At 38.1% G+C, this 26243-nt stretch overlaps 1 protein-coding gene across 2 annotated transcripts; it reads left to right on the forward strand.

Annotated features, from left to right (window-relative positions):
- The first annotated feature begins 100 nt into the window (after window positions 1–100).
- On the forward strand, window positions 101–24897 carry LOC122082339 (uncharacterized protein Cbei_0202). 2 transcript variants are annotated; one of them, XM_042649835.1, is made up of 13 exons: window positions 101–546; window positions 864–926; window positions 1871–2311; window positions 18505–18576; window positions 18906–19031; window positions 19720–19932; window positions 20543–20590; window positions 21854–22015; window positions 22518–22679; window positions 23363–23456; window positions 23532–23650; window positions 23770–23814; window positions 24145–24897. In XM_042649835.1, the coding sequence occupies exons 1-13, from the start codon at window positions 211–213 to the stop codon at window positions 24379–24381; spliced, it is 2118 nt and encodes a 705-aa protein (XP_042505769.1). In that variant the 5' UTR covers window positions 101–210; the 3' UTR covers window positions 24382–24897. The 2 variants fall into 2 exon arrangements, with proteins under 2 accessions (XP_042505769.1, XP_042505770.1); XM_042649836.1 differs by having other exon boundaries at window positions 18906–19025.
- Window positions 24898–26243: the final 1346 nt, after the last annotated feature.

Consider the following 26243-nt stretch of genomic DNA (forward strand, 5'->3'; position numbering starts at 1 on the left):
AAATCCAGGAAGGGGCTTGTAAATTACTCTCTCTCTCTATCTATATATATATATATATATATATATCTCTATATTATGTCTCATAAAATTCCCGATATTTTCCGTCCGGATTGTATTCGGAATTTCGGATTTAGAGTAAAATGTTTACAAGGGTTCCTCTCGACTCGGTACTCAGAAGCTTATCCTAAGCTCTGCAACTCAACTCTTCCAATGGCCATGGCAGCCAAGGCCTTGCCAATGTATCTTTATCCTTCAAATTCTACCTTTCGCTTCAGATATCCTGAGGTCAAACCCTCAATTTCTCCGTTCAAAATCTGGAGAATTCATTGTGCCAAGAGGTCAGAGAGGAAGGGAAAGCTGAGGTATCCCTCGGAGAAGAAGAAGCTTAAGCTGAAGAACAAAACCTTAACTGATGTCAAGAGCAAAGATGAGGGTTTCTGGAGGTTATCTAAGCTTGGTGTTCCGGTTCACAAGGACCCGGGAAAAGATTATCTCGGGATATCCGATGCTCTGCTCGAGGAGATTGCTAAAGTTCTTGAATTTCCGGTATTTTTCTCCTCTGAACTTAATTTCTCTTTAGTTTCGTAATTTCGGACCAATCAAGATCGAGCGACCTGTGAAGTTGCTTTGCTTGCTCTCCGGTTTAGTTAAAGTTGCTTAATTGTTAGCGGTTCAAACCGAGTAGTTTTGCCTGTCCCCTTTTAAAAACTCTTTCTGGTATATTTTTCTGATAACATATGTGGATTCAGTTAGCACTTCACATTGTTTTTTCAAAAAATTGGTTGTGATATGTTGACATTTTGGAGGTTACTAAATTATCATTTGTATGACATTCATTTGACCTATGATGTTTGTTGTGCTAGGTTGCTTCCATGTTGCCACCTGAAGCTTTCACTGTCATTCGCAAATCTTTTGATGCGAGGAAGGTTCGTTCATCAGGAAATTCATGTAATCCTCATGTTTCCATCACTTGATTTTGACTGTCGTTTGTAGAGAAGTTTGAGTGTGACCTTATCAGGATAAATTTTTGGTATAAAAAAAATTTGTTTGCACCAATGTAAGACATATCACACAATATTGTTCTAGTTCTGCAAGTCTTAACATTGCTTCTCCAGACAACTATTTTAACATTTTTTATTTCAGCTTTCACTAAATGTTGTTATTTTATTCTGTGACACTGTTTTTTGTTGTTAGAAGGATCATGACAGTTGGTCAGGACTGGTTGATCATGAAGCAATCAGGGACTGTCAACAAAATGGTAGAAAGTAAAAATTTATAAACCTTGACAATGGCTGTTAGTTGAAGCCAAACATTCTTGGTAACCAAAGAAATCCCTTTGTGAGATATAAAAAGGGAAAAAAGGATTAATCCTTGAGAGATATAATTAAGAGCTATTTAACAGATCTCTGCCATTCTTCCAAAGGTGACCTAAATGTGATTAATTTAGTACCAGAAATAAGCTTGTAACAATTTTTCGAGGCCCGAAAGATTAAAATCTTGAGAAATCCCAGAAATAGGTGTTGGCAGTGTTGTAGGGCAAGATAAGAGTATTTCAAGGCATTTATTTATTTATTTTCATTTCTTGATTGTATAATGGTCAAAGTTAATGTCTTATATTTAGTATGTGGTGTATGACTGAACTTAAATCGTTGTTAAGACAGATTTTGAGCTCACATGGATGCATTTCATATTCAAAAGTTAAATTTCCCTTGATCAACTAACCTGTAACTCGGAAATTCCCATGCTTTCACCAAAAGAATGTTGTACATTGTGTGGGGCTGAATATTAGATATATTTTTTGTACATGTTTAAGTTGCATAGTTTATCCATAATGTGTATCTGCTTGAATTGTTTTTCTTATCCTTGGCAGATATTGAAGGAGCCCAAATTTGTATATGCTGTGGACATGGATGTCAAGAAACTTTTGGATTTGGAGCCTCGCATGTGGGACTTTGTTTCTCAGTTGGAGCCTGAAGTTGGGCTTGTAGAGCATATGCCTCATGAGAGAGTTACTGGTGATTTGATCAGTATAATACATGATTTCCAGAGGAATGATGAAGGAAAGGAATTAGAAGGTGATCACAGCATTTTCACTGAGGGTTCATCTAGATTTGGAACTGCGAAAAAACCAAAAATTGTAGTTGTGGGTAGTGGGCCATCAGGATTGTTTGCATCTCTAGTACTTGTGGAGCTTGGTGCTGAGGTCACACTGATAGAGAGAGGTCAAGCTGTGGAACAGAGAGGGCGTGACATTGGTGCATTGGTTGTTCGTCGGATTTTACATTTGGAAAGCAACTTTTGCTTTGGGGAGGTCATATTCTGATTCACTTAGTAAAGTTCGTTTCAGTATCTTAACCTCTAGGTACTATTGCATTTTTTCCCTTCTATGTTCTCTATTCCATATATGTTGATCTCCCTTGTTATTCTATAGTCAATTCAGATTATTTTTTTCACTCTCAAATCAAATGTTTGTTTTAGTTAACTGGCTTATTATTGAACCACTGTTGAAAAAGACATACAAACAAGTCTGGCCTTGCTTTGGGGACCTAGAGATGGGGAAAGAAATTGGTGCGACCAAAAAAGTGGGACCTAAACTATACATAGAATTTTTTTTTTTTTTGGTTTCTTCCAGACATTTATGTAATATGCACAAGGAATTTCCTCTTTTAACTTTGCCAATAGCCAGTGCATTCTGTCTGTCTATGCTAGTGGATTGATAAAGGAAACTATTCATCAACGTGGCATTTCTATGGTTTTAAGGATCTTGGTACTGGGAGATTACTTTGTCAAGTTAGGGTTCATATTTTGTTTAGATAAATAAACATAAAGATTAGGCTTTGGCAGAAGTTAATTGGATTGATAGATGTAGTAACAAATTGATTTGATTTGAGGGCTTTGTTGATGGCCTGAGTATCACCAGAAATGGGGCTTTCAAACAAGTGTGGGATAGTTGTAAAGGATGTTGGTGGAATAGACTAATTACTTGAGAAAAGGGAAAGCAGTGGGGATATTGAAGGCTATATGGAGAAACTTTAGAAACTGAAACCTATTAACGATCCAGAAAACACAATACATAGAAAGAAGAAACAATCACACACAACCGCAGTGCAAGGATTTATATGGTTTGGCAAGGTTCCAATGTTCATGGGAGAGATGAGAGCAATTTTCACTAACATAAAGAAAGGGTTACACACTCTCTTCCTCATGCTTCTGTGTGTTTACAAATGATTCCCAGTGACCCTAATGATCCCCATCGCAACAATTTATAGGGAAATGGAGAGATATAAAATTCCCGAATTACCCCCATGTACTGGATTTTCAGAGATTTATTTTGCCGCTTGCTCAACTCCATTTGGTTGAAACTTGACATGTTAGCAGTGGACCTTTAGGTGTACATATTCAAAATTTTCAGCTCTATTCAATCTGCCGAGTGGCATATATTTGGGCTGGTCTAGAGATATACTCTGGACATGCTAGACTAGAAAAACTTTTCCCCATTTGTAAAATTCACTAATTTTTCAATTTAGATGGAAACATCCCCTATAACTTCTATATCGTTCATGATGGGAAGATTGGGACCAAGGTTTAAAACATCAGTATCGGGTATTGTATTGGAAGGGTGATTTTAAGAGACATATCATATTGTAATGAAGAGACGTAAGATGTGCTAAAGATTTGTATGAAAATTTGGATATGCAAAATACAATTTTGAATCATAAAACACTATTAAATAAGTAAAATGTAAAATACATCATGTACAAAAAAAGTGAACAAAGTATGAAATTCAATTGATTATATGTAAAGAGGATGAAGTTTCTTACATGTACTAATACCAAATTTGTGTTAAGTACCGTATCAGTACGTTAAGATATGATATGTATCGGTTACTATCGTAGGATATGGAACGATACTTAAAACCTTGATTGGGACTGACTGTTGGTAGGTCCCGTCTAAGAGATTAACTAAACTGAAATTCAGCTTGAGTGGATTCCAAAGATGTATATATATATATATATATATATAGTCAGTTTACTAATGATGCATATTGGGTTCGAAGGGTACCAATACAATACTTTCACAATACAGAACATAAAATAAAAATTACATATGTTTTTGGTCATATCGACCCATGTTGACCCGAAACGTGTCAGTACAACCCGAGACACATGAATACATCTTGAGTCTCGACTCCTCGTTTGCACCGCCACGGCCAATAGTAGAGCCACCACCCGGTAGTAGTGATAGCAAAGGAAAAAGAACAACTTGCGACAGCAGGCAACAATGACCAAGGTTTAAAATCTTGATCTTGCCCCAGGTTTCTTTGGGCCAAAATAGAGAGATCTCAATGAGATCTGGTATTTTTTTTCCTTGGTCAACTCGGTGGTTGGTCTTGGTGGCCATGTGGGCTTTGTAGCCCCTGAAACTTTCCATTCACCCTATTTTAGGTTTTCTAATCACAATGAAAACCTTAGTTGTTTAAAATCAAACCCAAAATGGTACTTTGACTTTGTACCCTATGTAAGTAGTCTTTGAACTCTAGGCTCTATTCCACAATCCACATTCCACACTACATCTAATACTTTTAGAAGTGAGAATACATATAATCAATTAAAAAGTGTAAATAATCATAAGGAATTAAAAGACATTATAGATTATTACTCAATTGTTTAACATGGATGACAAATGACTGATGAGTGATGAGTCACATTCACATATATTGAAATGACAAGTCACGTAACTACATAAGTATATTACACACGTAGATATATTAGACTCATCATAGAGACCTAGACTCTTAGTACTGAAATGAGTGTCGGGCCATATAATCATAACCAACATATTGTTGTTGGTGATGTCGAAGCTTGTTTTGTTATGATTGAATAACAAATGCTGGCCATGTCATAATATGCCAAAAGTAATAGTCAAAGTCTACCACAACACCCCTATTAACATCACCATCAACATACTGGAGGTACCCTGACCTTGGGTAGATATTTCCAAAACATAATGAATTGGTTTGAGATCCACCGCTACTAGATGGTGCCTGTCGCACCGGAACCTACACTGGCATGTATCGCTGGGGGGCTAGAATCTTGAAAATGCTATCCAAAAAACCTGACTCAGTGTGGGAGTGTGAGTGACACTCATACTCAGAAGCAGAGGGGAAAGAGGTGGCCTGTGGCTGCACATGTCCAAACTAACCAAACTGACTATAACGACTATAGATTGAACCCAGTGCTCCCTGTGCCATATATGGCTAATAGTGCATGCAACTACTTCCCATAAATACCACTCTCCATACTCATACCTCCGAGTGTATCAATCAAGCTCCTAATCGAGATGTCCATGAAGTTCATGGTATTATGCTTCTCACCACCATGTGTGAATCGACGACGTGAACCTCTCGTGTAGGCTACACGTGTGGGGGCACGTACACCGTGGTCCAAATCTTATGTTGCATGAGTGTACTCAGTCTCTCACTGTGAACCGCACTAGTTCTGGCTCCAATTCTGTGTAATTGTACCTCTTGTACATCCCCTCATCACTCTATCATCACCATCACCATCACCATCACCATCACCATCACCATCACCATCACCATCACCATCACCAGCACCAGCACCAGCACCAGCACCAGCAGCAGGTTCAGCACCACCATCATCATCATCACTGGAACATGACCAAACGGGATCCTCCTCCTTAACCCCGGTAACTAGGGACTTGAAAGGTCTAGTTATCTGTGTAAGCACACGATCCTCCCTCTTTAGACATATAGTTGTCCACATTAGTACCCATCTGACTAGTTACCATGGGGTCGGGCCTACCCTGAGCTTGATCCATAATTGGCTCAGCTCAATCACTCACCTGTTGGTATAGGAGATCCTTCTCCCTATCTGAGTCCTTTTGGACAATGTTTGCAAGTTCAATTGGTTCATTGTTACCCTCCATTCCTTAATGAATGTGTTGCATCTTCAATCTCATATTGTAATGCACAAACACCAATTGCTCCAGCTTTTCGTGACCTAGTCGGTTCCACCTCTTGGTGTGGACCGGTGAGAAATACTCCAATTGCACTCACATCTAAAAGCAGAACAAGTTTGGGAGAGCACCTTGATGCTATCATTTTTAAGTTAGGTGCTTCTTTTCTATAGAGGACCCACCATTCACCATGGTTAATTGTCTTCCAGCCATTGCCATTGCACGATCAAAACTCCCCATAACATCCCTGAATTCCCTAATCTATACGCATCTTAAATATTATGCAAATTTGTAAACAATAGAGTATTCCTCAGGACAATTTTAAATAAATGACTCTCACCTCAGTGTTGCATTTTGACTGTAGATCAGCTTTAGGGACCAATTTTGCCACCACAAGTTCCATTGCTTTTAGTAGTGTATCACCCATTCACAGGTTACACTTGTAGTGAAACTTGGGATTAAGATAGTATGCTAAAAATTCCATAAAAACTTGTCATTGATTATGAGTTATGGATATGTTAGTTGAATGTAAAGTAACTGTAACTTGGACTAAAGTTAAAAAACTCACCAGCTTATGCAGTGGATGCATCAAATGCTTCTCCTATCGTTCCTCAATAATTTTTATGAAGACTTTTCACCTCTAGTGATGGATGCTCTCACCTTCTCCTTCATCTTCTCCATTGCAGCATACACGTACGACAAGGTAGGCTTCCCCTCTCAGTCTACCAACCTTAGGACAATTACCATTGGTTCAAATATAAGAAGGAACTTCACATCTTGCCAGAATTTTTTACTAGAGATGCTGGCCTATGCTGCCCTACCACCTGGCAAACTCGATTCCCTCCAACCAAACCACTCCTCACTGACAAACATGAACCTCAAGCTAACCATCTTGTCCCGAAAGCTCTTCAATGCAATGTAGTTAGTGGCAAATTGAGTAACGCCTGGCCTCACCAAATCTCCACCGCATTTATCCCTCAATAACTATAAAGCATATCCATGGTTATAGACAAATGTGTTTAATTGTTTTTCCCTCTCGACCACACCTGATACAAGAGATCTCTTCCCTATGTCTTCAAGCATTAAGTTAATGCAGTGGACTGCACATGGTGTCCAGAAAAGGTGGATCTTTTTTACTTTCCCTATTCATCAATCTCTCCCCCCCTTTCTTGAAGTTGCTTGCTTTTGTTACAATTTGGACAGCATTCTTTGGCCCTACCTCCATCATAACTTCTTCCAGTAACTTTTATAAATACATTGCATCCTCTTTGGATGCATCAATTGACTTTAAGAAGACAGTCTTTCCATCACAATACACCTAGTTGGTTTAGTCCATATCACACACCACAGTAACTCCATAATGTTCCCATGATGGTTTCAAGCTACCAATATATTCATCCAACTCCTTTTGTTGAGGCAAGTAAACATTCATCATTTCATAATTAGTGGGCCCCTTCACTCCTAAGCCAACCCTCCTTGCAATGTCAATCATGGACTCATAATCAAGGTTCAAGGGATCGGATTTCGACCCTTGGGAAGACTGAAATTTTAGTCGAAACCTGGGAAATTTCGAGGAAACCAATGATTTTTTTCCGGTTTGCTGGAAACTTAGGTTTCGACCCCCAAATAGTGTTTTTTTTTTTTCTTATTTTTTGTGTACATCTCATTTTAGACATTTCTAACACATTCACATTATTATTTTCATTAAAAAAAACACAGACACACACACACATAAAGTGATACTTCATACTTGTGTGGTGAACCAAAGGTTCGGTAATCATTACGCTAAGTTGTTGACTGAAATACGTTGTACATAAATGCATTTTCAAAAATAGAAAAAAAAACATTAACACGTAAAAAAAAAATTCGGCCACCGTGAATGCATAGATCGGATCCTCCTAAGTAACATATAAAAAGTTTACGTAATTCTACTCTATTGACAACTATATTCTATAAAAGAAAAAAAAAGGGGGAAGTTGGGACTTACCTTTTTGGTCCATTGTTTCCCCAGGTTTCCCACTCCTAGGAGAAAAAACTAAGAAGTGAGGGTCGAATTCTGCTAAAGAAGGCTTGAGTTTCTTTTCAAACTAACTTATATAGGACCTGATTCGACCCGAACCAGCTGGTTTGGTCGTCGAAACATGGGAAATTTCATCGAATTTGATCGAAACATGGTTGAAACCTATAAAATTTCGCAGGTGTCAATCGAGTTCTCGAACCATGCTCGTAATATGCCCCTGAGAAGCATTAGTTGGGATGATATTATAGAAAAAGAATTTAGACATTGCCTTGCCAAGTTGAGATTTCCATGTACCCCATATTTGCTTTATGGTTCTTTGTCTGGTACCCTGTTATTTATAATATTAGACGATCCTTCTGAAGAACCTCTGTAAGATCATCATGTTGTCTTCGGGGTTGGGTTGGGTGTAGCTCCCCTCACACTATGAGTTCTCGTAAAAGGAAAATCTACTTGCCTCTGCTTCTTCCTCTTCTTCCCTGTGGGATGTGCATCTGATACAACTGATCTAAAGCTAGAGCCACCTGCTCCGCTCACCATCTCTATCTTCCTAACCCTTTCCATTTGGTGTGAGACCCTACTCTATGCCTTAACCTACTGCAACCATCTCCAGCCTACCTTTGTCATGCCTTCTTTAGGCCTATAATCACTATCAGAGTCACCAGAGCCAACATCCACCACTGCTTGGTGTTTCTTTAAGACTGCCTCATCAAATTCTTCTCCTAACCTTTTCTTTTCTGCCCTCTTTAACCTTCCACCTTGTGGGTTTTTAGACATGGCTCTGTACACTTCATAAGGAACTTGGGGGCATTTGGCAACATCCTTGTACCTACCAACCAAATGTTGCTTCAATCTAGTGGAACCTCTAGAATGAAGAATTTTCCTACCATTATTCCATACCTACATTTTGACTTTTTCTTGTCATTTGACACTGCCTCTCTAGATAACCATGCAATGTCTTTACTTCCATCTCTAGCATCAGACATTGTGCCCTGACTTTAAACAATATTCTGTGAAAGAATGCATGCATTATGAGCTATTTACATATTATTTCCCTACCTCGTATAATTTTGTCTTAATTAAAATTAATTTACAATAATTTTTTTTTATAAAATAATAATATTATAGTTAATAAAAAATTATAATATAGTGAAACAAGAAACATCATTTTCATTTTAAAATACACTAACAATATGTTCATCACTTTAAATTAATTTTCAAAACAAAACAGATTTTTTCCTATTTTTTGAATTTTCTGTAATGATTTAATATATTTTTTATTTCAGAAATTAAATGAATTATTTTATTAACTTAAAAAATAAAACGACACCTTGAGGCCGTAGATTGGCCAATGGTGACCAACATATATAAAAATGACTAACAAACAATGAATATAAATCATTTTTTTTTCAATTTTTTTGCAAGAAAATATCTCTTCTTTTTACAGGAAAAGAAAAAAATAATTAAAAAACAGAAAAATAGATTTTCCTCCTTGAATCCATAGATCATTGTTATATGCATCACATATCAAAAGATTATTGTAAACAAACAACTATTGATAATGATTCCATTAAAAAGTGGGCTTGAGAAGGGTTTTTTACCTAAAATTCTCCTTGAGAAGAAATGATCTCCAAATGTTGATGAGGAAGTGATAATCTCCTATCTGGTGTAGAATTGATATTTGGCAAGCAAAACCTCCAAAACCCCTAGTATAAGGGTATCTCTTCAAAGTATGGCGAGAGAAGCAAGACAAAATCGAGTTGAGTTGAGATATGGGTCAAGATTTGGTATTTTATAAGCATGGCTTGGTCTGGTTCACTCGAAACCAAGTCGAGTCGAGAGATATTGGCGAGATCTTGATCGAGATTATTTTAATTCTTGTACTGCCACTCATCTTGTCTCATCTCGTCATTCCTGATTATCGAGTAAATAGCGAGATCTTGCTGAAATCTTGAACCATGACAGTGACTGTGGTGGGCAATGATGACGGCGGCAGGAGCAATGACACCGGTGGCAGCAGTTTCAATCTCACTGTTGTTCAGGTCAGCTGCGTTGCAGCTACTGAAGAAGAAGAATAACTAATCTTCTGTTTAATGATTGCACTCTTGTGGTCTAGCCATTAAAAAAAAAAGGAAAAAAGGAAAAAATAAAATCTCTTCCATTTAATCCATGACTTTAATGACATCGATCAACCTCCCTTGCTTACAAAATCTGTCAATCAAGATCATATACATTATTGCAATCATAAAAAACTCTTCTTAGCTCCAATTATATCACTGTGGAAATGATAACTACCAACTATTAGGGCACAAGGTTGGAACCATCCCAGTCGCTGTAATTTCATCCAAAATCTTAATTTCTGCATCCATATTGTTCTTGCATATAGCCTTGACCAAAATTTTAATTGCATGAGAAGATTGGAGAAGGCCGAGAAGCTCACAAATTCCTCAAGATTTAAAATATGTTTTTCTTAATGAAGTTCAGAACAATATATATTGAACAGCATTGAGGGTTCATTGATCAAAGTTTCCTGATCGTGTCTATCTTTTGAAATGAGCCTTATATGGTCTGAAACAAGCACCTCATCCTTGGTTTGATCGTCTCTCTATATTTCTTTTTGGCTTGAGTTGTTATTGTAGTCGCGGAAATTGATCCATAGTTGTTCTTCATTCACCTCATGGTATTTTATTGATTTTGGTATATGTGGATGATATATTGGTGACTGGTTTGATTCTATGATGATACCTACCTTCATTTGCATCCTTTGTCTGAGTTTGCTCTTAGGCCATCTTTGGTATGATTTTAAGAAATATTTCATTGGCTGATAAATTTAAATTAAGGTATTTAGTATGATTTTTGCAACTGACTTCTGTGAAATTGATATCAATCAATTTCAATAGAAATAGTGAAATAGATGAGTAACTATTAAAATATTAAAACTGAAATTTGTTTCAAGTCTATTTGCATTCCAATTTAATGAGCATGTTGTGACAACCATGGTTCTAAAACTCGGATCCGATTGGTCAGTAATCAGTATTGGCCGGATCGGATCGGTATCAGCCTTGACCGATCCCCAATCCTGACTGATCTGATGCCGATCCACTACTAAGGCACTAAGGGAAAATTGGTAATAAAAAATTATTTTTATTGAAAAGCAAGGGCAAATCTATTTGATACAGCCTAATCCAGGGTGATCCGGATCTGTATAGGCCTTAACGGATCTCGAGTTTTAAAACCTTGGTAACAACGGCTGAAAACATGGGTACCATGGTAATTTCAATTAAAAACCTAAAGAAGAGAAAACACTATATCTCATTATCTATCCATCATGATATAAATTTTAGACTTTGCGCTAGTTTATGATTTATCAATCATGAACACTTTCTTTGAAAAGAGAGAGGAGCATTTAATTACCTACAAAAGTGGGCATCCTTCTAGCCAAATATATTTCTTCCTAATTAGAAGTTCAGATAGATTGTTGTGTAATGGCTGTAAGATTATACCTGGGGAGAGCCTAACCACTCAACATAGACTGGTGTCTTGGATATGCCCGCAATATGTAAAAGAGTAAGATAGGGGAGTTTACGTGCTCTATGGTAAGGTGGTGGATATTAAAAGGAGATTCCTTATTGATAAAATGGTCCAACAAGGAAATTAAGGCTTTGAGGGAGACACACACAAGGTGTGGACCAAGATGACAGCCTGTATTAAGAAGGTTGCTAAAAAATTTCTACGGGAATTGTAGGGTATTCGTCTGGCTCCTAGGAAGACTTGGTGGTTGGATGGCGAGCTCTAGGCATCCGTTAAGACTAAGAAAGCTAGTTTTAAGACTTAGCAAAGGACTAAAGAGCTAGAAGATAAAAAGAGGTATAATGCTGCCAGAAACAAATCTAGGAAGATTGTGGGGAAAGTAGGGACGAAGAAATATGATGCTGTTATAATAATCTAAACACCAAGGAAGGGAAAAAAGCTATCTGTATGATAGTTAACATGAGGGAAAGGAAGAGTAGAGATTTCGATCATGTTAGATGTATTAAAAGTGATGATGGTAGAGTGTTAGTAAAGGATGAGGACATTATGAAGAGATTGAAAGAGTGCTTTAAAGGACTATTAAATGGAGAGAGTTCAAGTAGGAATTGCTCGGAAGATTGCATTACTCATCATGACACCATACAGAAGTTAAGGAAGCCTTGAGAAAAATGAAAGTAGGCAAGATACTAGGCCTTGATGAGGTCCCAAATCCCAATAAAAGTATGGACGATTTTAGGAATATGTAGGGTATCTTGGTTAACGAGGCTGTATCAACAAGATTATGAGCAGAAACAAATTGCTAGATGAATGGAGGAGAAGTACTATAGTTTCGATCTAAAAAAATAAATGTGATATCTAGAGTTGCAATAACTGTAGAGGCATAAAACTAATAAGCCATACTGTGAAATTATGGGAAATGGTTATTGAAGCCCTATTGAAGCCCACCTGAGAAGAGAAACTACTATCTCAGAGAACCAATTGGGTTTTATGCCAGGTAGTTTTATGGAAAAAGCTATTTACTTACTTAAGAGGCTTATGGAAAGATTTAGAGTTTGCAAGAAAGATCTCTATATGGTCTTTATTGACCTAGAAAAAACCTATGATAGAGTCCCTAGAGAGTTAATCTGGCATGCACTAGAGAAGAGAAGTGTGCCGAATAAATATGTGGATATAATTAAAGATATGCATAAGGGTGTGGTGACTACTGTAAATCGTGGGAGGTTACGGTAGTGAATTCTCAGTTATAATTGGGTTACATCAAGGATCATCTTCAAGCCCTTATTTACTTACACTTTACATGTATGATTTAACCAAGAACATTCAAGACGAGGTTCTGTGGTGTGTGCTTTTTTCTTATGATATTCTTTTAGTGGATGAGATATTAACATGGATTAGCGCTAAGTTAGAGTTATAGAGATCAACCTTGGAATCAAGAGGTTATAAGATAAGTATAGTTGTCATGGCATCAAATCAATCCAAGGCGGTGGAGGGGTGGCTAATCGATTTGGTGATGAATCGCTCGTTATGGCGTTAGCATGGCGGTCAAATCGCCCATGTATCATTTTTTATTTTTTCTATTTTCTAAATTTATTTAGTATGCTATTTTTTTATTTCCCTTATTTTCTAAAGTTATTTAGCATGCTACAAGCTTACAATATATACCCTATAACATATATAACCAACATTAAGCAACATTAAATCATCAAAAGTCAACATAGCCCTATCAAAATCACCCTGCATTTTATAAAAAATCGACAGCCTAGTGAATCAGGCATGACCTGGTGTCCATGGCGGTGCCATGGCGACGCCTATCAGCCAATGGCGACCGTCATTTGTGAGTCACGTAAATCGTAGCACTACCATGATTTTTTTCCGCCAGGATGCCAAATCGCCGCCTTGTCGATGCCTAGGCGACGCCATGACAACTATGAAGATAAGTAGAATGACGATGTAGTATATGGTGTGTAACTTTAGTTACAATAAAACAGATAACGAAATGGTGAAACTTGAGGAGAGAGAGAGACACCACAAAGTGATTATTTCAGATATTTAGGGTCAACATAAATAAAGAAGGTGATATAGAGGATGATGATTCTCAAATAATTAAAGTGGGATGGATGAAGTGGAGAGATGGGTTTGGAGTGTTATGTGATCGACATAATGTTGGACAATTAAGAAGCGTAATATAGATAAGCCAAGTGTAGCAGAGATGAAGATGTTTAGATGGATGTGCAGAAAAACTAGGAAGGATAAAGGACTGACCACATTAAAGCTGATTTGGGAGTTGCCTGAATTCAAGACAAGCTCCGAGAAAGTTGTTTGAGGTGGCATGGCCATGTTCAATGGAGGCCTTGTGATGCACAAGGAGGATGATCGGATTTTGATGGAAGGATCTAAAGGAGCTAGGGGCAGCACTAAAATGACCATAGGAGAAGTAGTGAGGAAAGACATGCATAGTTTAAGTCTTGACGGAGCATGACCTAGAATAGAGTTGTTTGGAGGGTAGGGATCATATAGCCGACCCCATTTAGGTGGGATTCTACTGAGATGTTGTTGTGGTCCTTTACTATTACTTGTATACACACACACACACATACACACACACACATATATATATATATATATATATTTCCCTCACACAGATCCATGTAGCTGACCCCATTTAGTTGGGAAAATGTTGAGTATTAGTTTGTTGTTGTAAAGAAGGGAAAACACTCCCCATTCGAATGAAGCTTAGTAGAGAACAAAGACATAGAGGGAACCAAGCAATAGGTCTCTCTCTCTCTCTCTCTCTCTCTCTCTCTCTCCTGATCCCCTGCCCCACCCCTCTCCCTTTGCTTCACTCCCTCTCCTGCTCCACTGTTTTCTGCAACCCCCTCTCTGCATTGATGTTCAAGCAAGCATCACAACGACCCATTTCGATTATTTAATCCTTTATGGTAACTCTTTATCTATCCAGAAGTTTAAGCAAGCATTTTCTTATTCCTTTTCTCACCCCATATGCATGTTCTTGGGTTGTCTGGTTTGGATTGGATTACCAGGATCTCTTGTTCTATTTCTATTTCCGATAGTGAGATAATAGTGAAGAGAGGGTGGTGGGTTTCACTTTCAGAGGCTTTCTTCGTTTCTGGACTTTGTTTAGTTCTTAGGATACCAATGGAGAAGGTGAGATTTTTGAACCGGGGTCTCGTTTTCATCGTCGATTCGGATTGGCTTGGGGGCCTAGTGTAGTTAGGGTTCTTGTTCTTTTTTGGTTTTTCTGCCCAACCCCTCTCCCTAGCCTCCGCCTCAGCCCCCTCTTCCACCCCACAGCTTTCTGCAACCTTCCCCTCATCCCCCCTCCCGCAATCAAGTTCTCTCTCTATTAGAGATCTGCAACGCAGGGTACCAATAGAGAATCCCCCGATCTTCTCAGTGCCATGGTTTTGTAGATACTGAAGTTTCAAAATGAGCTTTATATTTCCTCTTTTGACTGTTGAGTTTTGGTAACTGATGAATATAAAATAAGTGGTGAGGTCCAATAATTATTACTGATGAATATGAAATTATCATATAATGATGGAGGCTGGCAGTTGACCTGATTGAGCTGGGGTTATGTTTTGAGTAATCCGAATCGGATGGGGTGATTCACATTTGAGTTGAAATTTATTTTTAAAAAATTAAAGTTGCCGAATGAGTTTTTTATTCATAATTTTTTTTCAATTGATGCGACCAAACAATTTCATTTTCTTGACTAAAAACCTATTTTTTAACTTATTTTAAGAAATCAATTTCATTTTGAAATTGAAATCATACCAAAGAGAGCCTTAATGACTTAGGCAATCTTCACTACTTCTTGGGCTTGCATGCTGTCTGCACTGGTGATGGTCTCTTTCTCTCTCAGTCCAAGTATGCTCGAGATGTTCTTGATCGGGCCTCTATGACAGATTGTAAGCCGGTTGCTACACCTTTACCATAGCAGCATCACTTGCATTTTCATGTTTCTGGTTCTTTGGTAGATGCAAATTATTATTGCAGTATTGTGTCATGTTGAGACAAACACCAAGAAACACGAAGAAACAAACATATTACAGCAAAGATGACATAGAGATTTAACGTGGTTCACACACCAATATGATGTGCTACATTCATGGGAGAAGCTGAAGATGATTCACTATGGGCCCGTTTGTTTAGAAGGGTTTTGATGGGGTGGGATTATGGTATGGATTTTTCCAACCCCATGGAAAAGTGTAATGTTTGGTTGAGTGGGGTAGGAAAGTGTCCAGACAACATTGGGTTTAGAGCTTTCCCTGTCTGCTAATGTGGCCTTCACCCCACCTCCTTCCAAAGTCCTACCAAATTGGTGGGACTTTGTGGGGCAGTAATGTTTTGAACGAAAAGTGTAACGTTTGGTTGAGTGGGGTAGGAAAGTGTCGAGACAACATTGGGTTTAGAGCTTTCCCTGTCTGCTGATGTGGCCTTCACCCCATCTCCTTCCAAAGTCCTACCAAATTGGTGGGACTTTGTGGGGCAGTAATGTTCTGAACCTCTGTGAAGGACACCGCCTTGTTCAACGTCAAGGGGGCCAATTCAGGTGGACCACCGCCTGGCGAGGGAGACCACCAAGGCACCAACCCACCCTAGAAGCATCAGAGCCATAAACACCAGACTTGCCAACGTGTGGATTGTTCAGAATCGAATCTAAGCTTTGGCTACTGCCAAAAGATGATGATGCAGACTATTCGTGCTCCGTAAGCGACTTGATCGAAGCCAAACTGGTTCGACCGAGAGCCAAATTGTTATTACTGCTTGTCCTCTCAACCATCGAGACGCTTCCCGGCGGGGAAGATGCATCCATTCTCTATGATCTATAATTCATGAATCAGGCCAAATTTTGATATCTGTGTAGCCGGTTTCCTCCATTAAAAAAACCAGACACAGAGACAATGAGAATCAAACTTACATCCAAGAACCCCTAGAATCAAGAAGTTATGTGTCTCAGTGAGAAAAATTTCAGATGCCAACACTTGATCTACTATCTGCCTTGTGAGATCGTGACAGGGAAGCCATAGATCCAATTCAATCCAGTTTGTCTAAATGAAATGAGATTGCAAATGTTCGAAGAAATTCAATTGCGTAGAGCGAAGAAGAAAAATGCGCAAGGTTTCTTCTGCAGTGTGAAAACTAATATGTGAACTCTCAACTCTCAAGTGAACAAGATCAAGCTCTGTCTCGGATGTTGGATCTATAAATCTATGTAGGAGGAGTGGAGGGGTGGAGAGTGATGCAGATTCCTGGTTTCCTTCACAACATCTCTCATCTTCTTTTATCTCTCTCCTCCTATCTCCCACCCAACCAAACATGATGGGGTGGGATGCTACATTTATTTCACCGCATTTTTACTTCACTGTCTTTAACCCCACTAACATGTGGATCCCATACTGACGAAACTCCCAGTCTCCCACCCCCAACTCCTCTCTAAACAAACGGGCCCTATATGATGGAAGGAAAGATACAAAAGGAGATCTCTCAAGAACACCCAAAAAGTTGCAGCATGAACTCTCCCTAGAAACTTAACATGAAAAGGCCCAAATCACTCTTACTTTCCTACTTGTACAACCAGATAATAAAACATACAAATATTCCTCCAAGTTGGGTCAATCTATTGGCCCAACCCCCGCTTCCATCACAAACCTCAAAAATTTTCTCATTCGGGTCACCGCCAAAAATTGTTGGAGCCGGACAATCTTAGAAACAGGTACAAGAATTCGAAACACATAACATGGGAGCCTTATTTAACTATGACTCATCCCAACTAATACTTTGCTACAAACTTGGTTTGTTGGTTTATGCATGAGTGTCATCTGTCTAATCTACATGCAGTCAAAACACATTTTGTATTATGAAAAAGAAATTTTGGTCTAAGAATTTTGGGGTTAAGTACCTTAAATTTATATCCTTTAGTGATGCAGATTGGACTAGTGTTCTGATACTGGAACTCTACTTCTAGTTGTTGTGTTTTTCTTGGATCTAACCTCATTTCATGGAGCGCTAAGAAATAACCCACTATCTCCCATTCTAGTGCTGAGGCTGAATAACTTTCCTTGGCTATCAGTGCCACTGAATTAACTTTGATTACCCATTTACTTCGGGACTTAGTCGTTCCATTTTGTAATGCTCCTATTTGGTTTTGTGATAGTTTGAGTGCACTTTTCTTGATTACTTATCCTGTTTTTCATGCTCAACTGTGCATGTTGAACATAATTACCATTTTCTTTGTGAGAAGGTGGCTGTTGGCATTCTTATTACTCGATTTCTTCCCACCCTGCTTTAGCTTGCCAATATTTTTACCAAAACTCTTGCTCATGCTTCATTTTCATATCTCCGGGTTCAAGCCTGGTGTCCACGATCACTCCCACCTTCACTTGAGGGGGTGTGATAAGGATAGAGTTTCTACTCCTCATATCAGACAACTGGATAGAGGAGGAAATCAAGCAGATAATCAGACTTTATTTGTTTCTATGTTTAAGATACAACAGTCCTCCTTTTATGTTAAGAGTTCTAATTTGGATGGAACTTTCCCTTTTTGTATCACAGCTTAACTAATTTTACTCTTTCTATATTTGAAAGATAAAATTACTAGAGCCTAAGCCATTAATGATTTCATTCGGTTCTGAACGGCTAGGCATTCTGATCCATGAAAAATCCACATTGTCATCCATAAATTAAGCAGTCTTTTGGGTATATTTTTTCTTAGTCCATTTGTATGCATCCAAACAAAACCAGGGATAGATATTGAAATTCAGTACTTTGGTGAAATGCTTGGGCATATCAAAACCGTGCCATAGCTTAAGATGTATCTGCTGCGTCTTTTTTCGATCTTCAAGGCTCTCTTTTGTTTTAATTATTACTATTTTTTTCGGGTTCAGAATTTGCTCTTAGTCCTTTATGCTTTTTTCCCCTTATGGAGTCATTCATTCAGGACTTATGCATGGCAGGGTGGTGCAGGCACTTGGAGTGATGGGAAACTAGTAACTAGAATTGGAAGGAACAGCGACAGTGTTTTGGCTGTAAGTATCTGGATCCCATCCTGGTCTTTTTGTATTGTTCTTCCATGCTGATGAGGGATACTTGGGGTTGAAATAGTTCCTTTCAAACCTTTTGGATACTAAATCTGACCTTGAAGATCAGTTGCATATAATATTCCTGCTTCTTGGCATGGCATGCATATTATCATCCTAATCAATTTAATCGTACAGGTTTATGAGCTTCTATTATCTTTTATCATATATTTCCCTCCTTTTTGGTGCAAACCTCTTTTTAGCTTTACGTATCATATCTTTTATACATTTGTTGGTTTCTCACCATTAAATAAGTGGAGTTCACTTGTTTCTGTCAGGTTATGAAAACATTGGTTCAATTTGGAGCACCACCAAACATCCTGGTTGACGGAAAACCTCATCTTGGAACAGATAGATTAATCCCATTACTGCGCAACTTCCGACAATATCTACTGGACGTGGGTGTAAGCTGCATATTTTTGCATCTCTAATTAGAAACAAATGCATACTTTTAGGTTTACAGGTATAAAGAAGTCTAGTGAACCTAGGAAATTGCCTTGCTTGTTCATAGCCGGAGTAACATGAACACTAATACCCTAGGAAATTGCCTTGCTTGTTCATAGCCCAAGTAACATGAACACTAAAGCTTTTCCTGAAAGTTTCCAGTGCCTTTTGTTGAATATGATAAAGACAGATAATCATAAACATGAGTTAGGTATTTCTCTAAGCTTACATTTGGTAACTGACTGCTTTATGCATTTACTTGACCCAAAGTTTGAAATTCAAGAAAAATTGGTGAAATTTGGCCAATTGTTTTGTTCAAGGGTTGAAATTGGTGAAAATTTTCAGTTTTGCTAGGAGTGAAATCTCCACCCTAGCAAAACGTAAACCATTGTTTCTTACATACAAATAAAACAATATGATACCACTTCAAAACACATGTAGTAGATGTACATGGCAAAAAATTAATATTACGACAAAAGAAAAAGAATCTGAAATTCAATTTTCTATTATGGTCATCTAGCAAAGTACGTTCAAACATTTTAACGACTGCTTGCCTATCTGTTTCAGCTTCATTCCCATCAATGTCCAAGTTGTGTAGTCTGATCACTCTAGTTATTGTAATCCCATTTCTTGATCTGATTTATCTAGGTCACTATCAAGTTTGGGACAAGGGTAGACGATCTGCTGGTAGAGAATGGACAGGTTGTAGGAGTCAGAGTTTCAGATACAGGACATGAATTGCATACCAGTAGCCAGAACTTGGGATGTGATGCAGTTGTTCTAGCTGTTGGGCACTCTGCTCGTGATATATATGAAATGCTTCTTTCTCACGATGTTGACTTGGTCCCAAAAGATTTTTCTGTAAGTTCCTAAAAATTTAATGAAATTATTTGTCTGTGAGCATGTTTTGTATTGTGTATTTAGGCTTTCATTCAATCTTCTGATACTTTAAAAAAGGATGGTTTTCGTTCCATCTCCTATTTTTCCCTCTTTGTTAATAGAATTTGAAAATATGAACTATGTTTCAATTCTCTGTTTTCTTAAATTTAAGTAGAAAAAACTGAGAAGATACCATTAAAAGTCTGATTATTTGAGGCTATACCTTTCTACTCCAGTGAAATGCTTCTCTACAAGCAGTAAGTTTATGATAAATTGCCAAATCAGTCTCTGAAAGAATGAACTGAATCATGTGGCTTTGTCATAGTCTTATCTTGAAGTATATGGTAGGTAGGGGTCTTTTGGGAACAAAAAGTGTATCCATCCTGGATATGATCTAGTCACATTTTGTTGAAGAAGTGCACTAGGAATGGAAAATTCAGCATAAGGGATTGATCAAAGGCCATATTACACTGCCAGTTTTTTGATCATTTGGATCTAGTCTAGTGTTGAATGTACTTTAAAATTGGCTTTTCTGTTTCACACTTTATCAAGTGTTGTTGTACTTTTCTTATGCTTTAACGTGGCTAAACAGGTTGGATTGAGAATTGAGCATCCTCAAGAACTTATAAACAGCATACTGGTTAGTCCCTTTTCATTTCTTTCATAGAATTTTGATTTTCGATTTACCTCATTAATAGGTGCAAATTTTGTTATTAAATGAGAAAGCAGTCTTCAGCCACAAATCTTTTACTTGAAAATTACTTACTAAATTATTGCAATATTAATCCACTGATGAACCTAAAAGTCTTTTTAGTTTTCCAGTAAACATGCTTGACATGTCAGAATGTGTGTTTACATACTAAGATTTAAACGTATATCCATAATGTTTATACCCACTGCAACTTTGATGCACATAGATTCCTAATTTACCAGACAGACTTGTGGACAAAAGTAAAATAGGTGTGAAGCAAGCATTTAAGGACTTGTCATAATGAAGCATCTGACCATAGTTGACCAGGAAGAAATTTTTTTTTCTTTTTTGGGGGTGGGGAGGGGGCGGGGTTGGGTGGGTGGGGACTCAAGGATTAAAGTATCGGTATCGGTCGGCCAAAATTAAGATACGTATCGAAGGGTGTCGTATCGTATCGGAGATATGCTAAGATACGCTAAAGATACACACATAAATGGATAGGAAACATTTTTTTAAACACTTTTGCATAAAGAATTTGTTAAAAAAAAGCTATTGATAACATGTACTATGCATAAACACTAAATTGAGGGTATCGCACGAAGAATTCAAGGTTTGTAGTTGTCACATAAATATATAATCGTTGTTCCCAACCTTAATTTCCACTTTAGTTAGAGAGAAATATGGCTGACAGTAACTTTGAAACAAAAACCCCTCAAAAAATCATGTTTTTCTGAAAAATTACCCATCTTAGCCATTATATGACCATAGCGCACTGTATCAGTACATACCGATACGTACCGATCGATACATATCGATACTCACCGATACGTACCAATAGATACATACTGATACTCACCGATACGTATCGATACATACCGAAACTTACATTTCACCTCGATTTTATATTTTCTATAGAGTCGTATCGGTGCATATCGTATTGTATCGATGTGTATCGGTGGTGTATTGATGCATATCGGTATGTATCGTGGGATATATATTGATACGAAAGGATTTTAAAAATTCAATGTATCGTATCGGTGTGTATCGTATCGGTCGGCTAAATTTAAGATACGTATCGGAGGGTATCGTATCGGTATCGGAGATACTTTGAACCATGCCGTGGGGATAGAGAGAGATCTGAAATCTGTTACTTTTCATTGTTATTCTGGTTAAGGAACAACTGAACACAGTCATTTTCCATGAGTTTTGTAGTACTCTGCATTTGCCAATGAAGTTCAAAATGGTAGAGGAAAGGTACCAGTGGCAGATTACAAGGTAGTCAACTATGTTGATGAAGAGGATGTGCGCAGAGCCACCAGTTCAGACGAGACAAGTCGTAGTTGTTATTCCTTTTGCATGTGCCCAGGTGGACAGGTAACTATCTATTTGATAATTTTCCTTTCTAAAACACTTTCTTGCACAATCATCTAGAGAAAAATACCAGTCATCAGTTTGCCATCTTGATATTGCATATTGACACAGCAAATGATGCATGGTCTTGTTGTCATGAATCATACAGTCAATAAGGAATTCCTTTGAGTGGTCCCAAATCAAAATTAGCATTACGCTCTTAAAAGTTTTTGTAATCCCTTGTTTATGGAATATCAGATAAACATCTGCAACTGTCATTAGAAAATTCCCTTAAGTAAATCCTTGGGATGGGTCAGTCAATTTTATTAGCTACATCGTAGAAGTGGCCCCTCCAGCAACATCATCCAGTTCTATACATCAGCTATTGTTGAATGATTTCCTCTCAAATCTGGATGATATGACTGTGGGCCATGTCTAGGATGGCTTCATGACTAAAGAATCAGGAAATCATAAGACGATGCCTTGTGCCACACTAAGATGGGTTCACTAAATGACTTGCTTGCAGGTTGTTCTAACTAGCACGAATCCTTCAGAACTCTGTATCAATGGCATGTCATTTTCTCGACGTGCATCAAGATGGGCAAATGCTGCTCTAGTTGTCTCTGTCTCATCAAAGGATTTTGAGGCATTGGGATGCCACGGGCCTCTTGCTGGGGTTGAATTTCAGGTACCTTTTGTTCTATTATGACCTCTCGTCCAGCATTCTGTGAAGTTTTTCTTCATTCCCCTTGCCATGACCAAATAAACCATGAGGACCGCTATAAAACCTTCCTCTGTTGATATACATGGAAAGAATGCACATGCAAGAAGGATGCAATGGGCTCCCTCTAATGAGGGAAACATTCTCTTGAAGACAATGTGTTGATGGTCTATAAGGTCATAGAGGACATGTGGCATCATAGTTTCAAAACTAAGGATTGGATCAGCCAGATCAGTGGTGTCAATTAGAAATTAGTGGCTATTGGTCTCTCTGTTGCTACCTGATCCTAGTTGAGTTGCTTCAGGAACTCAACCAGCATCAGGCTGAATCAGCCAAGTTAATCTGATCCATTTCCAATTTTTAACACATTGTGTAGCACTTACCAGGGAGATGAGCTCGCCATCTGATTGATCTTGTTTTGACTTTCTGGCCCAGAATTGAGCTGGTTGAATGACTGACCACTTCATACACTGTCCTTTTTCATGGAGTATTTGGCATGCTGTATAACTGTTGTATGGTGTATATTATTTATAATATACCATTGGACAGTCCACCTAAGTTATAGGGTGCTTGAGCCCTCTTATTTGTCTCTTCGCTGAAATCATGAGTCACTTTTGATTTTTTATTCTAACCTGATACCTTCTTATCAGAAAGAATTTGAACGAAGAGCTGCCAAAATGGGAGGGGGAAATTTTGTGGTGCCTGTGCAGGCTGTGAATGATTTTCTTGAAAACAAATTATCAGGTAGAATGTGGTAAATCTTTGCCTTAATTAATCACTAATATTGGACTTATGAGTTTTATAATTTTTTTTCCATAGTAACATCGTTACCACCATCAAGTTATCGGTTAGGAGTGAAGCCATCAAATCTCCATGAATTGTTCCCTTCTCCTATAACAGAGGCTTTACGACATTCAATCTCTATGTTTGACAAAGAGGTATACTCTTGTGTTCTCTTTTGGGATTGTTTTGATTTTAGTGGCATGTCAAGTATTTCATTTTTCCCTGATGAAATGTTTATGTGGCTTTTTGTATGTTCAACGTTGGGAAAATTCAGCTGCCAGGCTTTATCTCTGATGATGCACTTCTGCATGGGGTGGAGGTACATAATTTCATTTGTTGGTTAATTCTATGTTTTATAGTTCATAAATTAAGCTAAGTTATATTTGATTGGATGTTCCAATCTTTATCCCATCACTAGCTTCTGTAGTCCATTTCTATACCCCATCAGGAAGTCAAATAATCATTGAATTTTGAGATGAGATATGGATGTTATGATACAGTTGACAGTACTGAGTGTAAAACTTGGACAGGTAAATGGTCCAGGTGGATGTACTTCAGCTATAACGTAACAGTAGGTCACTGTTTGTTGTATGTATCTCTTAATTTCTGATGGGGATTCCCATTGAGTATATGTGCTTTTGGATTTCAGACAAGGACCAGCTCTCCTGCGAAGATATTGCGCAATGTTGACACCTACGAAAGCATGTCATTGAAAGGACTGTACCCAATCGGAGAAGGTGCAGGTTACGCTGGTGGGATTGTAAGTGCTGCTGTTGATGGATTATATGCCGGTTTTGCTGTGGCAAAAAAATTTGGTCTGTTCAAAGGAGATATAGAATTAATTTTGGGGAAGGCTTATAGACACACTGGATTCGCGAAATATTGAGGACTGTCTGCCGTTTGCTGTTTGTTGTTTTCTGTTGATTGAGCTTAAGTTTTCCCAGCAGCTGAATCAAAGTTGGGCAACAAGGTCTTTGATCAATGATTAGAACAGAACGCTCAACAATTGGAGCATGGTGTGGGAAGTGTAAAATTGTCACCATAAGCACATGAAAGTACATGAATGCCTAAAATGAACATTTTACCTGAGCTGCACCCTCTGCCCCCCCCCCCCTCTCTCTCTCTCTCTCTCTCTCTCTCTCTCTCTCTATCTATAATTTCCCCATGTGAGGAACTGTAAATGAGAGGCCATCAAATTGGACGTGGAAGATCTTTCTGGGTGTTTTTTTGTAACGATAATCTGGAATTCTGGATAAGGAACATTTGGATAGTTATTCTCGTTGTATTTATGCAATCTCTTTGTTGTTATGTTGTTGCCTGTACCAAATTCCTAAACAGCTTTATTATTCCCATAAGAATTTTGGGAGAGCATGTAACCTTAAAAAAAGTTATATTTTGCACATGCGACCAGTTTTTTATACCAAATGCCAAGCTGCATTTTCTTTCATTTACCATTTTCATAGTTGCAATGAAAGCAGATGCTTTCATTTTCATTTGCACACACTGGTCTTTCTTTCCTTTTTCTCAGAAAATTCTTGTATAAGACTAGAACGAACCTTAAATTTCCTACATGAACCAGGGTGATTTAATGTCTATACTAGGTTCTTGCTGTGAATGTATGGCCCATACAGCATGAAATACATCTGTCTGGCTATTCAATCCATATATGATTGTTGTTCAACTTTTTTCCATTAGATACAAAAACCAATTAGTTTACTCCCTACAAGTCAGGTAACTATAGAGAAGAATGTCTGAAGCTATTGCATCTCTAGCCAACCTTTCTAACATAGGTTGGAAGAAGCAGAGTAGCCATAGTGATCAGTAAATAAAAACCCAGAGCTACAATGCTACCCATAATCACATAACCAAGAACCAACATGACTATGAATACGACTGAGAACTTTACTGTTAGCTGTACCAGTGGTGGAAGTGATCGGCGAATTCATGAATTTCCCATCGTCCTAGATGATGGTTCATTGTTTGCCTTGCATCAAGGAAATCTTGAGGATATTCATGGAGGTGGTGCTCCACAGATGGTGATTTGGAAGGTTGAAACCGTAGAGCCTATTCGAATATGGGAGGATAATTGGGTCCAAACCCTTAAAAGGTTTTAAGCTTCAATTTATTCATGGCATAGGATCTTATAGATGATGACAATAGGATGTGGAACCTTGACCTCATAAACTCACTTTCCACTGGTCTGATGCACAGCAGCACAGGCAATTTTGAAAATCGATGTGGGGTAGGGTGGGGTGTATCCAATTAGTCCTTTGAGCATGTCACCATCTGAACATCATCATCTAGTCTTCCACATTGGACCCATGTTCACAAGGCTTTTTTGGAAACGCATCTGGGCAAGCCAAATCCTTTCTAAAAATAAAAAATTTCATGTGGGGGATTTGTGGGCAAGGATTGGCTTCGAGAGAAGCTCTCAAACAGCAGCAAATTTCAATTGATCATTCATGCCATAGGTGCAGAGCCACCTCGGAGTCGATTGACCACATTCTCCTCACTTGCCCATTTGCTCAAACGGTTTGGTTTGGAAGCTCATTGTCCTACTAAATACATCATACGGAAGAATTTTTTTCTATCATTTTTTGTTATCAAAGGTTGGGATATACTTAACATTGGTAACAGAACCAACTCCAAAGGGGCAATGGGGCTAGCATCTTTCATTGCTTGGTTCATATGAATCGCCCGCAACGATCTCATCTTCTATAGGAAGGATGACTCCCCTTGAAGTTGCAT

The sequence above is a fragment of the Macadamia integrifolia genome, chromosome 6, assembly GCF_013358625.1.
Source record: "Macadamia integrifolia cultivar HAES 741 chromosome 6, SCU_Mint_v3, whole genome shotgun sequence".
Taxonomy (NCBI): Eukaryota; Viridiplantae; Streptophyta; class Magnoliopsida; order Proteales; family Proteaceae; genus Macadamia; species Macadamia integrifolia.

Coding starts and splice junctions, on each gene's coding strand:
- LOC122082339 (XM_042649835.1), top strand. CDS start 211: ATGGCCATGGCAGCCAAGGCCTTGCCAATGTATCTTTATCCTTCAAAT. Junction 547..863: donor CTAAAGTTCTTGAATTTCCG/GTATTTTTCTCC, acceptor TTGTTGTGCTAG/GTTGCTTCCATGTTGCCACC. Junction 19,933..20,542: donor TGGTCCCAAAAGATTTTTCT/GTAAGTTCCTAA, acceptor GTGGCTAAACAG/GTTGGATTGAGAATTGAGCA.